Here is a 17,716-nt window from a genome sequence, read left to right on the forward strand (position 1 = left end):
CAGTAGTAACTCTTTTCTTTAAAGGGCTTGTATTACTTCTTATTTTAAATTACTTAGTAGGTATGCTTTAGTAATTTTGCAGCACTAAATTATATTATATTCTCCCTAACATTTTAATAACTTTAATTTTTTTATTTAAATAATATATAATATAATATATATAAAATATGTTTTGTTTCACCATTAACGAAAATTGTTAGGAAATAACTAAAATATCATAAAGTTAGTCTGTCCCATTGCAATAAACTTTTATTTATAACCAATCAAGATCCAAAACTCGAAATTTGTCAGCAAGTGTCAATCCAGCCTAAGTTATCAAAACTTAATAACATTCAAAATTGAGCCCGTCGTCGAGTCGTGTGTGGAACCAGTAAATAAAGGTGCAGAAATGCCTGCCTCTTTGTGGATTTTGTGGCTCAGAACCAAAACCTCTTAAGGCACCGGATCGCGACGTATGTGTGGCATACGTAATAGCCCCCAAGCATTGGGGAACAATCCAACAACCCGTTGGAGCCTGCCAAGCCGTTTATATCCGATTTCAGGTAGGGAATCCTGGCCAAGCAGGACGTGCAGGCATCCGTGACACAGTGAGAACCCCCGAGCAGACTGGGCCGTCCCGAGCCGTGGGCGATGGGCCATGAGCCATGTGGCAGGAGCCATGGGCCGGGCCAAGTGGCTGGGCCTACGTGGCATTATAAAGGCAACAGCCACGGCCACTTGCGCACGTCGCAGTCAGCTGAGCAGGGAAGAGCCGGGCGAAATTGGCGATGGAGCGACCGGGCTTATAAAAAATTAAAATGTTTACGCTACATTAAATGCAAAGGAGGCACTGCCACCGAGTTATGATTTTGCGAGTGCCAAAAACGCACACAGGCAGCGCACCTTATGGCACCTTTGGGAGTGAGTGCGAACCACGTTGCGTATGAGCAACGAGTGCGAACTACGCAACTTAGGGCGTAGTGTATGTGACCCACCCTACGTATGAGCAACTTATGAAGTAATGACTGCTAACTACACGGCGTATGAGCAACTTAGACAATTTGCACACCGCACCTCCGAAATGCAAATGTTTTTATTTGATGCGCACAATTTTAAACTTCCACAACATTTCCATAACGAACGGCCGACGACTTTCCGCCATTTTCACACGCACCGACAGCTGAAATTGTCCAGGTGGATGAAAGCTGGGCAAAAAGGACATTGTGTTCTCGCTCTTCAGATAGTAAACCTTCGGCTTGATGGGGCACTTAAAGTAACTGCCATTGACCAACAGCCGATTGTAGGTTTCGTGAAGCGCCTTAAACAGCAAGGGATTGTTCAGAAACTCACAGCCGCCAATGTTTTCCATCTTGTACAAAACTCTCTGTGTTTTCATCACTTTCGTGGTAATATCGATGGTAAAGGCAGGTGCCAATTTTACCACCCGAAAAGTATATAGCTGCTTTTTGTTTGGCACCTTATGGAAGTACTCCACATAATCGTGATCGCAATACGTCTCCGGAGATTGCAAAGTATACTCTGTGTTGCCCCTCTTGAGGACCATTGTCTGCGGGAATTTTGATTATTTTGCGGTTATGAATCAACTGCTTTAAAGATAAAAATACCTCGTTGGCTAAAACAGATAGTATGCAAGCCAGACAGAAAGAAAAAAGAGAACTACCACTGAAAGCCATGGGACCAAAACTGACCAAATGAATTATTTTTCCTCAACTTAAATTCGACTGATGAGCTATTAATTGACCACAAAATATATTAGTTATGATTGCTTAATAATGGAAATGAAAAACATGTACTTAAGATTAAATAAATTATGTTACTTTCGAATGAAATAAATTAAATGTGTGCATTAGTATATAATTTCTTACAAATATAATTTCAGTCAAAAGTATTTATACCAAAATCACCTCTTAACGACGTAAAAAAGTCGTGACGATCGCACCTTCTAATATTACATTTTATGACGAAATTTGATTAAATATTCGACTAAATAAATACACTTTTTAAATTTTTCGCATTCTGTCTGATTTTGCAAAGGAAATAACCTTTTTGTCTACACAGGCACTAAATGAATAGGTATATTTTATTCCTTATCTCTTCTAACATTTTATTACAACTATTATAACGTTTTCTTCGGTATAAGTAATTTATACTTTTCTGCGAAATTTAATGCAAATATATATCATTTTGGCCGTTTTCTAAAGAGGCCCAATAAATATAAGAGTTCCCTCCTCACACTCTACAAGTTAGCATTGTCACTATGTGTCAACCCCAACTGATGAGCTATTAATTGACCACAAACTCACTTATTGTCAGAGTTTACTTAAAAACACAATTAATAAAAAATCGTGTATGACAGACTATATGATATAGAATAGAAAGACAGCTTTTGGGAATGTTTCAAGCAGATAGCTTTAAAACTGAGGGACTAGTTTGCGTAGAAACGGACAGATGGACGGACAGACGGACATGGCTAGATCGACTCTCCTGGTGATGCTGATCAAGAATATATATACTTTATAGGATCGGAAATGTCTCCTTCACTGCGTTGCAAACTTTTTACCCTCTGCAAGGGTATAAAAAAAAAGAAATTCATAAACACTTATATTGAAATTCTATAGATATAATACTTTGGACATGAAGCGAATTAAAAGAAAAGACAGCAATTTTCGAGTAATTTACTTAGAGCTTACGTGACATATGTGAGAACACTTTGAATACACTTTGAAATACACTTTGAAATACATGCAAAAAGAAAATGTATTCGATCCGAACATTTTAAAACATCCACATCATTTCTATAGCGAACGGCTGTCGACTTTCCGCCGTCCAGGTGTGTGGTCATTTAAAATCATTGACACCGAGCCCTCATATTTCATGTAGTAACCCATGGCCTTGATGACACATTTAAAGAGACTGCAATTGACCACGCTTGTAGGTTTCGCCCAATACTTTGAAAGAACCTGTTTGTTAAGGGACTTGCAGCCGATAACGTTTGCACTACTTTCAGTATTTTTGTTGGAATATCCATGGTAAAAGTAGGGGTCAATTGATTCACTCGGAGTGTGTATAGCAGGTTAGGGATTCTATTTTCCACTTTTGTAAAACAAGAGGTAGCGGGAGTTTTAATTGTAAAATTAAGTACATCAGAAGCGAGTATGCTGAGATCAACAACTCTTTTGCTACCACACCCATACAAAGCAGGAAAAAGGACATTACTTCTGAAACCCACGCAGCCACAATTCCCTTAATGTTTTATTTCTCCACCACAATTCCTCTGATGAGTTATTAATTGACCACAGCCCAATCATTCATGTGAAAAATAACTTAATATAATCGGGAAAAATCCAGTTATGGTCAGACATTTTTTTACATGAAAATAAAAAAAAATTTCAAATGTGCCTTCATGTTTTTCATAATGTTCCAATCAGTTTTAAAATTTATGCGTGAAAAACTAGGATAGTGCATTTTTTTTCTGAAATCCTTGCAATGTTAGCTCATGATTATGTTTAAAATCCATTCATATGCTTTTGAAGCAAAACAATTGCTGAAGGAAGTTTTTTTAATTCTCCATCCATTTTTAAGAAAACATCCCGATAAACAGCTCATTTTACTTTATTCGAACAACGTTATAGATCACAATCAAGCGAATATTTCCAGAAGAATAAAACGGGATCACTAAAGACGAGAAAAAAGACGCCTGGTTTGATGGGACTCTTAAAAACAGTGGAGTTACCCACGAATTACCCACGAGCAGTTTAGGGCGTAATGCAGGTGACCCACCCGTCGAATGAGCATCTTATGAGGTAATGACTGCTAACTACACGGCGTCTAAGCAACTTTGACAATTTTCACATCGCACCTCCCGAAATGCAAATGGTTTTATTTGATGCGAACAATTTTATACTTCCACAACATTTCCATAACGAACGGCCGACGACTTTCCGCCATTTTTACCCGCATCGACAGCTGAAAGCGTCCAGGTGGATGAATGCTAGGGATTAAGGAGACTGTGGCCTCGTTCTTCAGATAGTAAACCTTCGGCTTGATGGGGCACTTAAAGTAACTGCCATTGACCACCAGGTGCTTGTAGGTTTCGCCAAACACTTTGAACAGCAGGGGATTGTTCAGAAATTCACAGCCCGCAATGTTTTCCATCTTGTAAAAAATTCTCTTCGTTTTTATCACTTTCACTGTTATATCGATGGTAAAAGCAGAGGCCAATTTCACCACTCGAAAAGTATAGAGCAGCTTCGTATTCGGCACTTTTCGGAAGTACTCCACATAATCGTGATCACAATACGTCTCCAGAGACTCCAGGATAAACTGTATGTTGCCATTTTTAAAGACCATTGTCTGTGGAAATTTCAATTATTTTGCGGATCTATATCAACTGTTTGGAATAATAATAATAAATTAGATTATAATACCTCATCGATGGCTGCTACAGAGAGTATGCAAACCAGACAGAGAGAAAAAAGAGAACAACCACTGAAAGCCATGGGACCACAACTGAGCAAATGATTTTATTTCCTCAACCAAAAACCTACTGATGAGCTATTAATTGACCACAAAACGTATTGGTAGCAATTACTTTATAATGAAATTGTGAACAAATTACGTATGATCAAATGAAAATCAGTTCATGCATTTTACATTTTGAAACCATTTAATGTTCTTTAATTTTTGTCCAAAAAATTAAAACAAAATCACTTGATGCGAATAATGTTGTACTTCAACAACATTTCTAGGTTGAACGGCTGAGAACTTTCTGCTACTTTCACTCGAAGCGACAGCTGAAAGCGTCCAGGTGGATGTATGTTTGGTATAAGCGACAAAATGTTCTCGGATTTCAAGTAGTAAATATTCGGCTTGATAGGACACTTAAAGAAACTGCCGTTGACCACGAGATGTTTGTAGTTTTCGCCTATTACTCCTAAACGAACCGGGTTACTTAAAAACTCACAGCCGTTTATGTTTTCCAATTTGTAAAGAATTCTTTGTGTTTTTAGAACTTTCATTTTGATATCGATGGTGAAGGCAGAGACTAATTTTACCACTCGAAAAGTATGTAGCACCTTCGAGTTGGCGACGTTATGAAAAAACGTAACATAATCATGATCACAATTCATTTCCAGGGATTCCAAGATGTACTTCGTATTGCCCTTTTGGAAGACAATTGGCTGTGGGAAACATACATATTTATTTTAATTATATTTACAGCTAGTAGACTGGGAATACCTTCTCTATTGCTACTACACAGAGTGTGCATAATAGACAGATGAAAAAAACAGAACAGCCACAAAAAGCCATGAAGTCACAACTGACAAAATTATATTTTTTCGACCTATTACTTTAACTAACTACCACAAACTCATTCATTGGGAGAGTTTACTTAAAAATCGTTAATTGCACACAATTATTTTATTTTTAAAGTAAATGCCGAACCCGAAGATTATGTACCCTTACAACAGTTAAAAAATATAAAACAAATTCTTCATTTCGATTTAAATGGGTTTGAGAAACAATGAAGCTATGTCGTTTTTTAAAAATGCCATCTGATAATGACATCAATTTTTTTTTTTAATTAAATAAGTAATTCTAAAGTATATATAACATTGGAAATACATTAAAAAAGTAGTATCTGCACCTGTCCCCAGGAATCTGAAATTCCTTTTTGCCTTTTGTAGTGGGTGCAAGCCACGTTTCGAATGAGCAATTCACAACGAAATATTCTATCAGCTTAGGCGACTTAAGAAGAGCACTTGAAAAATACATATACAGCTAAGAAGAAAATGTTTTCGACCCGCACATTTTAATACATCCACATCATTTCCATAGCGAACGTCTGTTTACTTTCCGCCGTTTTAATCAGCTGAAAGCGTCCAGGTTTAAAATAGTAAATAGTAAGCCATGGGCTTGATAAGTTATTTAAAGAGACTGCAATTGAAAACTTTAAATACTTTAAAAAACACCTGTTTTTTAAGGGACTCGCAGCCGTTAACGCCTTCAACATCAGCAGTACTTTCTGTGTTTTCAGCATTTTTATTGTAATATCCATGGTGAAAGCTGGGGTCAATTGCTTCACTCGGAATGTGTATAGCAGCGTAGTGTTTCCCTCAGCGGGAATTTCGAATGTAAAGTCCCAGGATGCTGAGGTCAACTACTCTACCACAGACAGCATGCAAAGCAGGAAAAGGGACATTACCTCTGAAACCCATGCAGCCACAACTGGCTTAGTGATTTTATTTCCTCGACCACAATTCCACTGATGAGTTATTAATTGACCACAACCCAATCATTCAGGTGGAAGATTACTTAATATCGCAGTCGGGAAAAATCCAGTTATAGTCAGACATTTTTTTGCATATAAATGAAAAAAATGTGAAATGTGAAATGTGCAATCATGTTTTTCGTGATGTTTTAATAACTTCTAATATATATATTCATTATATTTATTCAATATATATAGTCATCATATATGTTCATCATATTTATTCAATATATATAGTCATTATATATATTCATCATATATATTCATCATATATTCATGAAAAGAAAAGTTTTTCTATTTTGGAAGATACTACATTTATTTATTGCCATGTTGGCTAATACGTAAATTACTATTAAATACAACTGCCGAAAAGAGGTAAGTTAATTCGCTTTCAATTTTGAAGGACCAATTAAATGTGCATCCCACTAACAGCCCATTTTACTTTATACGAACTACATTATAGATCCACAGCATCTCCATCACAAAGGGGCCGCGACTTTCATGCATCTTGACGCGCATGGTGATCTGATATCTTCCAGGAGGGTGAAAAGTGGGCAGCATGGCCACAGAGCCCTCATTCCTAAGATAATAGACTCCCGGCTTTATAGGACAGCTAAAGAAAGTACCATTCACAATTAGCCGCTTGTACACAGATCCGAAAACGCGATTCATCAGGGGATTCATTAAAAACTGACAGCCATCCAAGTTGTCCACCTTGTACATTACTCTCTTTGTTTTTAGGACCCTCACCGCTATATCGATGGAAAATGTTGATGCCAGTTTCACCACACGGAAGGTGTAGATGTCCAGCTTGTCGGGGACTTTTCGAAAGTAGTCCACAAAGACGTGATCACAACTGGTCACCAAAGATTCCATGATGAACTTAGAACCTCCCCTTCTAAAAACTGGCGGTTGCTGTGGTGCATCGAGGAAATTAGAATATTCTTTGAATTTAAATAATATAACTACCTGTTGATCCACAGCTAAAACAACTGCACCTATCCACAGGAAGGCAAACGAACATGCTCCAAACCTAAAAAACATTTTCGTACTAATCAAACAAACCAATTTCCGCTTTGGTTTGGTCTTCTCTCATTAATGACCTATTAATTGTGGCATTCAAGCGCTAAGTTAATGAGTATTATAAGCAGAACATGTTTTGATCAGACAATACTTACATACGTCGTTAGATTGCCAAACATTTTAAAATTATATTTTATTTCCAGGTGACAGTTTATTTAATATTACCTTTTTGTTTTTTATTCACACCAAAAGTTAAGCCAAATCAATTTTTTGTACGCATAACACGATATCTCCAGATGATCTTCATAACAATAGATCCTTCCTTCTCTGTTCTTATGTGGACATTTAAACGAAAATTTCCAGAAGGATGAAATGAAGGCACTACCACTTCTCGGATACAATTTTTTAGATAGTACACGCCTGGTTTTATAGGACACTTAATCACAGTAGAATTACCCACGAATTCGTCATAGAACGCCGAGTAAAGCTTGTAAAGCGCACGATTATTTAAAAAAGGGCAGATGGCGAAGTTTTTGACATTGAATACTGTTCTGTTTATGTCCTCGTTAACAATGCTATTATCCATGAATATAGTTTTTATCAACTGTGTTGAATTTATCATTAGCATTTCAGATTGCTCAGAAGCAAAGCCAAAATATTCAAGGAATTTCTTATCGTATTTCAATTCCTGGCTTATACACACGGCCTTAGGGATGTGACCCTGAAAATATTAGGATTTTTATATATTTTTTTAGGTTTCTAAATTTCGAATATCACACACCTTTTCCTGTGCATTGATTCCCATCGAAATCAAGCAAAGACTCACATAGATCGATATGTACGGGGCCATTATTGAACTATTACTAAATTTAGCTAGCTTTCGTTCAACGGTGATCAACAAACTAAAGCAATCCATAACGATTATCGCAATTATTTTGTTAAAGTGCTGAATATGTTCAATAGCTATATGGTTTTGGTTTTTAAGGTTAAAGCAAACAATAGCTAAATCAAATTATTCGCATCCCCTTCTTTGCCGTGAATCCACTTTGGTTTTTTGTAATTTTCCATACACTGAATTGGCACTCAAACAAAACGGTAAGAGCTGTGGATATTGATTGGTTTTAGGGGTTCTCCTTTTTGGACAGGTTTTCATGTGAGATAGTCAACTTTTTTTATACAATTTCATTGTGAGAGGGGTAACAGGTTACAAAAATACAACAGACCAGTGCATGTTTGCACTATTCATAAACACTAAAACAATTTTCTTTCAAATACTCTTTTAAACAATTTTATTGTTCAATATAGAAGACCTGATAAAAAATAGTTGATAAGTAAAATGCAACATTTATTAAAAAAAATCTTTTCCTTTGATTCTTAATTCCCCAACCAATTTTTCGACCTTTTCAAGTATTCCCGGACGACTGGTGTCAACCGCTTGTCCTTTTCTTAGACTTCGATTAGCTTAACGAGCTTTAAGCCTTCACTTGAATAATTCACAAGACAGGACATTGGTGCTATCCCCACCCTTTGCAGAAAATCGATTAATCGATCGCCAGCTGAACAACATAGAGCATGGGGCAAATCATTTTGCCGATTGCAGTTGGCGAGCGTAATTAAAAGACTATTTTTGGACGAGTGGGCAAATTGGTGGCACGGTAACTTCTGCACAGTCAGTGGGGCGTATGCGCAATGTCATGTAATGGACAAATTCACTTACCTTTCGCCGTCATCGTTAAATGAGAAATCGCCGAGCAGAAGATCTCGAAAACGATATCGTGGTTGTATAAGGCGCGACATGTTGCTGTTGTTATTGCTGTTGATGTTGCTGCTGTTGATGTTGTTGCTGTTGCTGTTGATGTTGCTGCTGTTGCTGTTGATGTTGCTGCTGTTGTTCGCGTTGCTGTTGCTGATGTTTGTGGTCGTTATGGTCGGCACTCGCAGCTCGGCGATGGTTTCTGCCACTGGCTCGCCAGCCCCTTCACTTATTCGAATATCACTAAAGTCCGTCACATTAATTAAACACTCATCGGCATGGCCCCGCCGCCCAAGCCACTCCTTATCCTTGCCCTGCTCCTGGAGATGCCTTCGTCCTGTGACGAACTCATCGTCGCGCGGCGCACTTGTGCCCGTCAGCAGGTAGCCGCCAGTGGCCCGATTGGGCCGCGGCGAGCGTAGGCGCGTCCACAGATTGGCGAGTGTCCTTCTGGTCGAACAATGCCCTTACCTTTCCCCGGCACCTCTTCAGCCTGGTCGAGGACCCTCCGCGGAGTCCGGCTCTGACGGTTCTTTAATTAAACCGATGGCACCGGTGAATTTATTAGCATTACAGCGGTCTCGCGACAGGTGCGTGCAGGTGTATCGATCTCGGTTCGGACATGGCTCTGGAAGTATGCACACAAAATGGAAATACAGGAAATCAATAAAGAGAGGACAATAAATGAGCCCAACATTTATATGGCTGTAATATTACATTTATATTCGGTGGTGCCCGGGATATCTTTAGATTCCTAAATTCATTTGTTATTATTAATACCGCTATACTTTTTATAGTATACTGTAAAACCCTTGTTTATGTTTTCAAGCCTCTGTGACAGCTAAAATTGAATTCAATCTCATCTCAGATTCTAAGTTCTACAAAATGTACTCTTTTCAAAGTGAACTTCTCAATAGGTTAAAAATCAATTTGATTAAAAAACCGGGCAAACATTGATAAGAAACCCTTCCACATTACCACTCAAAAATAGCAAGTAATTTCTATCTCACACTTGCGATTTGACCGCATTGCTTTTCCAGTTTTAAAACCTTTCAGCTTGGCCCATAAATCCCGGCTGTCAGCAATCCAATTCACGTCAAAGGGCAACAAATTCAATTCAAACAACACGCGCAAACATGCGCCAAGGACGAGCAAACAAACAAACAGATAAGCAAACAGACAGTTGGACACATGAGTGAGAAAGGTGGAAGCTAGCCATAGCCATAGTCATAGTATACCAAAGTATATATAGATGCTGATGCTTCAGGAGTACAAGGAGCCGAATCAAATCATCGCACAGACGGAAAAACACACAGCGCACAGATTGGCGGCACTTGAAGGCACTTCAAGTTCACCACTTGTTGTTGTCTGTTTGTGAAAAATGTACGCAATTATTGCCGCCAGGACGAAATAAAGAGGGGACAATCAGAGGGGCCAGGTGTCCTGTGCTTCCCGCGAATGCGCTAAATAAATTTCCCGCCCGTTTGTTTCGCACATTAATTAGATTTACTCCGCCGTGTATCTCTGTCGGAGCGCTTCTCACCATTTGGCATATTTATGCGACTGGGAAATGTTTTACTTAAAGTGTTTTTTAATTAGTTACAGCAAATTAGCGCTGGCGAAATTAACAAATTTGTATACAGCATCTGTCGCTGGCGCTGGAATTTCCCCCACCATTAGGCTACTCGCAAATTAGTTTTTCAATTAGATTTATAGTTTTTGCCGGCATTAAAGTTTTAGCCCGCACAAGCGTAAATTAATGGACAAACAAGTGTCTTAAAGGAAGCAAGCATTTGCAGTCATTTTATCGCAAAAGCGAACATAATAATTAAATTATCCCATAGTTTTCATCTGTATAATTTATAAGGCATCAAAAAATTGTATTTTCTAGATATAATATGTGAATTGTAACTGTAAAATTTACATTTATTTGTCCAAAAATTCCATCGAACTTTTTGTGGCAAGAAATTTTTTGATGTCTGACTTTTTGCCATAATAAACGATTAATATGTTAACAAATGTTCATTGCGGCCACTTTTTGTGTTTGAAAATGCTAATACCCTGGCAGATTGGAAGGATTTATCTAATAGCTTCTTTTGGAACAATTTGGTCAAAATTGTTAAATTTTTGTAAAAATTGCTGGTTTTTGACCAGTGTTTAGTGTTAGTGTTTAGAACCATAGGTGCAGAATAAAATATACATATATTCTTCAAAATTTACAAGACATAATTGCGCTTTCCTTTTCGTGACAAGGCAAAAATTGGTTTTTATTTTTAAAAATCAGAGTGGGTATTAAAACTTCGACTTGCCAAAGTTAGCTTCCGTTACCTTTTCTTTTAATTTACAGAATTTTTTACGGTACACCGTTGCTATTTTGTTTTCATTGATAAAACCAAATTTTTGGGCTTTGTTTGCTTTGATTTATTGTATTTAATTCCTGCATATTATTTGTTATATTCACAAACAACAGTTCAATTTAATTTCCTTCCTGCAGAAACTAATCTAATCTAGTATTTATTTCGTCCTATTTGGCTCGTTAGTTTCGCAATTTGTTTGGTAGTAAATGGAGCTGCTTCCTGCACCGTGCCGAACCCATTTAATTTCTAATCATTATTTATGAAATACCACCACATTAAGCGAGGCTTCCCATTGTTATTTGTGCATGCCAAGATATGCCATAATGTCTTAATTATCTTTTTGCCGGCACACAAAACGATTTGCTAGCCCACGCATAGAAGGATATTTTTCGGTTTTTTGTGATTTATAGACTGCTCTTAGGCCCAAAAGTGAGAGGATCTCCGAGCGGATAACAAATTATTGTTTTCCATGCACAGGAAGGAGGGACGTTTTCCATTATTTTCCAAAAAAGAAAAGCTACACTTTTGCGTGTGCCCGAAGAGGCAGGGGTGTAACCCCTATTTTCTATTGGTCTGCGCGAGTGTGCGTCTGCCTGTGTGGGTGTATTCATCAACAATAATTGCCCAGACCTGTGCTCCTAAGCCTTTCGCTCTCGCGTGTCCCGTTCAGTTGGCCCTAACCTTTCTTTGTTGCACTTGAAAAACTGTTTTTTTTTACATTTTTGACGGAAATAATATGAAATAATTGTTTTGCTTATCAAGCCTCATTGATGGTGTTTAAAAAAGTAAGCTGCAATACATTTGGAAGCCTAGAGTTGAATAGATTGCTCGCGTTATATATTTTTTACAGCATACTTTTAGGCACATTTTTATTTTTTTACAAGCCACTAGTAATTTCTATATAATTCCTCATTGAGCAAATTTTTCTATTGTGCAAGTAGCTTCTTGTTACCGATAGTAAAATTTTAATTTTTTGAATTTGTTAAGAATGATAATCAACATAAATTTATTTCAATTTTACAATTGCTTAGATTTTTTATCTGTTTTTCTCGTTCATACTATAAATCTGTATTTTCAATTTGCCGCCAAAATCGAGGGGTTAATAAAAATATTTCTTCTTTTTATTTGCTTCGAAAACGTAATAAAAATATAATAAAAATAGCATTCAGTATTTGGTAGAACATTTTTGTTTCCAGTATTTTCTGGTTTTCTCATCATCAACACTGGAAGCAAGGGAGGCTTTTCTTGCCGTCTTTGTTTTCCTAAGTCTTTATTATTCTTTGGCCTAAACAATGTCCCGCAAGAAGTCGTCGCCAGTTGTCTTTGCTGGTTTTGTTTTTGTTGTAACTTTTGTTGTTGTTCTTGTTGCACAAGTATTAACTAAAGGACCCCGAAGCTGCTAAACAAGCCGCATCCGCGGTCTGCCCGACCGACCCCCTTTTACATCCACTCGTTATTATTATTTTTGCTGGATTTTTTTTGTGACACTTGGAATATTTTATAACAAAAACTTGACCCGCTTTTCTCCACAGCGAAGGAAATCCGCATTTCCTGTCCTTTACATCGCCACACACCTGCTCATCAACCAACTGCTGACTTATTGTTTTATTTTTTGGTTCTTTTATCATTGTCCCGCCCGTCACTCTCACATATTCCCACTTTTTTCGATTTAATCCCGCTTTTTATTTTCCAACTTCTTTTCTCAGCTGCGCAACGCCGCTTAATTAAAATTAACATTGCATGAAGTGCTGGGTGGATAAAAAGTTAAGGAGGGTGCAAATGGCGCTTTCCGAAAACGCAAAATAAAATAAAAAGTTTACTTAATCGTTTTATAAATATTTAAGGCTTATGTCGGTCTGATCTGTCTAACGGTTTTCGGTCCCAGCGCTGACTTTCAATTTTAATGCTCTTTTGCTGCTGTTTGCTGTCACCTTACTGCCTTTGAATCATCTCGGATGAGCTGTTAATTATATTTAATTGATTTATTAATTTAACATTTACGTGGAGGTTTTTCATCAAAAGACTTTGAGGCGAATAGTTACCGCTTTAAAAATCCTTCTAAACTCAAAGTCATTGTGTATTGATCGCTTTTTATTTAAACAAATCTAAAGCAAACGACTTTTAACGTTGTTTCTCTCAAAATTGTATTGAAGTAGTGTTAAGTATAGAAGTTTAAATACAAAATTTGGAGAGATAATCGATGGTCATAAAGCCCGTGGAGTTCACAAACTGAATGCATTTAATACAAGCTCTTATAAAGCAAGTTATTATGGGGATTGGGAAGTATCATTTAAGAGTTATATTTCGTTCAATTTACAAAAAAAGCATAACTTTTCAATATAAGTTTTCAGCACCACTTAGAATTTTAATCATGTCAGCGTCAGCCAGAATAAAACGTAATGTAAAATTTCAATAGTTGTAAATATAATAAACCACAAAAACGTATTCAAGTTTTATTAATATGTTAAATTTTCCGACTCACAATAAGCATTATATTTTTAACAGCCCTTTAATTACTTTAAATATTAATTATGAAAGGACACCTCAAATACATCAGCTAAAATAAACCAGACCGTATACGAATATGAATAAACACATGTACTCTTCACGAGTGTATGAATTCTTGTTTGCTTTTTATTTTGGTGACATTCGTAATTGAATGCATTATTCAATGGCCGTCGAGGGAGTATTTTTTCGTACCTTTTTTATAGCACTTTAACACTTTGATGGCGGGCGGGTGCCAGAGGGCTTAAAGCTGTTGGGTCTGGCGATGTAAATGTCTTGGCATATTTTATGAGGACAGTTGGTTGGTTCGCAACTTTTCGCCTACCCGAAAAATAACTTTATCGTCGCGGCCCCTACTGCATTTACTATTACATCTGGTCAGAGGAAAAACTTTTTTGGAAGCCGATCAGATCACTTTTTGGGTTTTTGGAGTGGGAATACTGTTGAAGATGATTGGCTTGCAGTCTTACATATTTGGATTAGTTGGCAAACGCAAACACACACGAAGACATCACACATAAGCAAACAAGTGGGAAAGTTTTCGCGGAAAAAGTTTTTCCTCCAAGGTGTGCAGTTAGCCAGAATTCGAGAACACGACAAATCGCGGTCCCTAGACCCAGAACATCGGGGCAATAAGACAAATAAATAAACCCCAAGTTCAGAGACCGTTCACATTCACCGTTATTTTTCAACCACTGAGCAACCGCACGCGCGCATTGCTAAATTTGAACTGAACAGGAGCGCTAAAACCAAAAGCAAAGCATAAGCAAAGCAAAGGAGCGAAAGCAGAAAGGAAAACACGCCGCGTGGGCGAAGGCGGTGCTTATCAAAATCAGCTGTTTGCAAGCTGACTTTGGGAGACAGCTTTCAGCCGCAAAAGCTCTGCCGACAGTCAGGGATGCGAAAATAGAAAAACATTTCTCAAAACTTGTAATCTTTAAAAAATCTTTTTGCAAGCTGGCTTTTATTTGTAAGGTTTATACATATTTTATTGGTTTTGGTTCTTTTTGTAAACTCACAACATGCTCGGAATATCGTTTTACATTGATCAGGGCAAGTACGTAACGAATGTTTAATGTTTACTTACAATTTTTAAAGATCATTGTCTCAAAATATACTTCTTTACCTAATTCGCCAGTGAAAGCTTTTTTATTTTTTATTTTTTACTTTTGTTTTTTTTTTAAATTTTGTTTGCGTTTAACTCTAAAAATTCCTTAAATGTTTCAATTCAAAATTTAGAAATAAATTATAAATCGTATACACCGATTGACTCCAATTATGTTACTCCGAATCGAATTGCTGACGCGCCGAATCGAAAGGAGCGCCAAAATTTCAAAAGGTTCGATTGCAATGCGGTTATTGCAGTATATCGCTGATCGAGGAGTACCAATCAAACCCGGTTCGCTCTTTGTTTTCTGCTGACGGTATACATCTTTTTCTCTTTTTCACTCTCCCAGACTACCTGCACATGGCCTCTGCCTCCCACTCTTCCCCGCACAAATTCCATCAGCGACCCTCTTGACTACAAAATCCATTTTAAAAACAGTAAACAACACTGATAATAGGAAATGGAAAATTACCACAAAAAATATTATAACGAAATTTGTTGCGCCTTGGAAGTAACTTTGAATCTAACTAAGATTTTTCTAGTGAATCTAAGTACTTAAACAACATTGTACAACTGCATATTAACTGTAATTGAAAACGTTAGCGACGTTTTAGGCTTAAAACAACCTTTACTATAAACACCACCACTTCTTATCCAATATTATGATCAGATATTCCATTAGGCTGATTCTTATTCCACGATGGCTTCCATTTCTATGAAATGTCTTCGTGCTTCTGAGCTAGCACTCTACCCATCCGATTTCCCGAACCCACTTGATCCATCTATGTGAGCCACTGAGAGGAATCTGCACCGGTGTGAGAATTCCCAATAGACCCACCCACACAATCTCAAGAATTCACTCGCTCTTCTCTTCCGATTGAAGGCTCGTTTTGTGTACATGAACAAGAGAGTTTCCCGATCTATGGTAGTGTGCGAGTTTTACAGGCATTCACAAATACCACCATAGTGTTTGGTTCTCTCTTGCGCTCCCTGCTCAGATGTCGGTGTGCCTATACTTTAGCTTGTGTTGGTGTTTCCACACTGATCACCAACACCAGTGAATAATTAAATGTTCTCTGGTTCTCTGTTTATGTTTGGCGCCGGTTGAACCGGAGAAGTATCAGCTAGAAAGATATCAGCTGTTAAAGCATTTGTTTGGAGGACAACACCTGATCGGATTCCCATTTCTAAGCCAATTTTAAAAGATTTAAAGCTAAACCAATAAACAGAACTGTACTTTTCTATGAGGTACTTCTAGAAGCATTTCCTCACAAAGTCCATAGTGGGGCGAGGCCTTAATCGGGTTTTATATAGGCACTCAACGAGTCTCAAACAAATATAGAGACCTTGCACGAGGTCTCCTCTTTGCCCCTTCTTACCCCCTTTCGCCATACATCTGCTGCTTAGCATTCCGCTACACTACCTACAATATATAAGCATGCTCGATAAGGCAGCGCTCTTTCTCCGTCTCTATCGCTCTCACAGGTCGAATCGATCCAGCTGGGTATAAAAGCCAGCCAGCTCTCGGAGTCAGTATTCAGTAAGCAACCAGTTAGCAAGCTAGAAACAGCTACCAGCTAAGCAGACAAACAGTTTTATCAAAGTGTTAAATAAACCCACAAAATATAAAGATGCGTTTGGGACAGACCGTACCTAACTTCCAGGCCGACTCCACCAAAGGGCCCATCAGCTTCCACGAGTGGCAGGGCAACTCGTAAGTGCCATCCAGACCACTTTCTCCGGTCGATGCTCATCCAATCCTCCCCTATTCCACAGGTGGGTTGTGCTCTTCTCCCACCCCGCCGACTTCACCCCCGTGTGCACCACCGAACTAGGCCGAATTGCGGTGCACCAGCCGGAGTTCGCCAAGCGGAACACCAAGTGCCTGGCGCACTCCGTGGACGCCCTCAACTCGCACGTGGACTGGGTGAACGACATCAAGAGCTACTGCCTGGACATTCCCGGCGACTTCCCCTACCCGATCATCGCTGACCCCACTCGGGACCTGGCCGTCAGCCTGGGCATGCTCGACGAGGAGCAGAAGAAGGACCCCGAGGTGGGCAAGACCATCCGGGCGCTGTTCATCATCAGTCCGGACCACAAGGTGCGCCTTTCCATGTTCTACCCCATGTCCACGGGCCGCAACGTTGAGTGAGTACCTCTTTACGGTTATGGGTAATGATGAACTTAACTGACTAACTGACGGCTATGCAACCTTTAGTGAGATCCTGAGGACCATCGACTCCCTGCAGCTGACTGATCGCCTCAAGGTTGTGGCCACTCCAGCCAACTGGACAGTGAGTATTTCTTCTTATTAAATCAAGGTAGCTCCTTACTAATTGTGATTTTTCTGTAGCCCGGCACCAAGGTCATGATTCTGCCCACTGTCACCGATGAGGAGGCCCACAAACTCTTCCCCAAGGGATTCGACAAGGTCTCCATGCCCTCTGGAGTGAACTACGTGCGGACCACTGATAACTATTAGATGGCTGATATTATTTATTTAATTAACTTGTTTTCTCCGCACTCTCATTACGATCGTTCCATAAAGTACAACATTTTATTATACAATAAAGATAATTTTTACTAAAGCCTCATTGCACTTTATGCTTAACGAAGGTTATTGTAGCTATATATAGTTAATTAATTAGTTAAATAATGAATATTAATTAATAATTTGGTTTTTCTAAATCATAATT

At 38.3% G+C, this 17,716-nt stretch overlaps 6 protein-coding genes across 6 annotated transcripts; 1 reads left to right on the forward strand and 5 right to left on the reverse strand.

The window, feature by feature from the left end:
• Positions 1 to 1,072: 1,072 nt before the first annotated feature.
• Positions 1,073 to 1,990, reverse strand: LOC108044804. The gene is made up of 2 exons (XM_044456649.1): positions 1,969 to 1,990; positions 1,073 to 1,554 (listed from the first exon to the last, which is right to left on the reverse strand). The coding sequence occupies exon 2, from the start codon at positions 1,541 to 1,543 to the stop codon at positions 1,073 to 1,075; it is 471 nt and encodes a 156-aa protein (XP_044312584.1). The 5' UTR covers positions 1,544 to 1,554; positions 1,969 to 1,990.
• Positions 1,991 to 3,879: 1,889 nt separating this feature from the next.
• LOC108044803 lies at positions 3,880 to 4,350 on the reverse strand. The gene has a single exon (XM_017123947.1). It carries the CDS (start codon positions 4,348 to 4,350, stop codon positions 3,880 to 3,882), a length of 471 nt encoding a protein of 156 aa, XP_016979436.1.
• A 356-nt stretch (positions 4,351 to 4,706) lies between these two features.
• On the reverse strand, positions 4,707 to 5,195 carry LOC108044805 (the record flags this gene model as incomplete). Its single annotated transcript, XM_017123949.2, has 1 exon — positions 4,707 to 5,195. A coding segment is annotated over one exon (489 nt), but the record flags the coding sequence as incomplete, so codon positions are not given.
• Positions 5,196 to 6,709: 1,514 nt separating this feature from the next.
• On the reverse strand, positions 6,710 to 7,315 carry LOC108044799. The gene is made up of 2 exons (XM_044456647.1): positions 7,241 to 7,315; positions 6,710 to 7,186 (listed from the first exon to the last, which is right to left on the reverse strand). Exons 1-2 carry the CDS (start codon positions 7,313 to 7,315, stop codon positions 6,710 to 6,712), a joined length of 552 nt encoding a protein of 183 aa, XP_044312582.1.
• A 241-nt stretch (positions 7,316 to 7,556) lies between these two features.
• Positions 7,557 to 8,144, reverse strand: LOC108044801. Its single transcript, XM_017123944.2, has 2 exons — positions 8,076 to 8,144; positions 7,557 to 8,015 (listed from the first exon to the last, which is right to left on the reverse strand). Exons 1-2 carry the CDS (start codon positions 8,142 to 8,144, stop codon positions 7,557 to 7,559), a joined length of 528 nt encoding a protein of 175 aa, XP_016979433.2.
• Positions 8,145 to 16,541: 8,397 nt separating this feature from the next.
• Positions 16,542 to 17,614, forward strand: LOC108044810 (peroxiredoxin-6-like). The gene is made up of 4 exons (XM_017123953.2): positions 16,542 to 16,731; positions 16,794 to 17,168; positions 17,239 to 17,314; positions 17,374 to 17,614. Exons 1-4 carry the CDS (start codon positions 16,649 to 16,651, stop codon positions 17,500 to 17,502), a joined length of 663 nt encoding a protein of 220 aa, XP_016979442.2. The 5' UTR covers positions 16,542 to 16,648; the 3' UTR covers positions 17,503 to 17,614.
• Positions 17,615 to 17,716: the final 102 nt, after the last annotated feature.

The sequence above is a fragment of the Drosophila rhopaloa genome, unplaced genomic scaffold, assembly GCF_018152115.1.
Source record: "Drosophila rhopaloa isolate 14029-0021.01 unplaced genomic scaffold, ASM1815211v1 contig_15, whole genome shotgun sequence".
Classification (NCBI taxonomy): domain Eukaryota; kingdom Metazoa; phylum Arthropoda; class Insecta; order Diptera; family Drosophilidae; genus Drosophila; species Drosophila rhopaloa.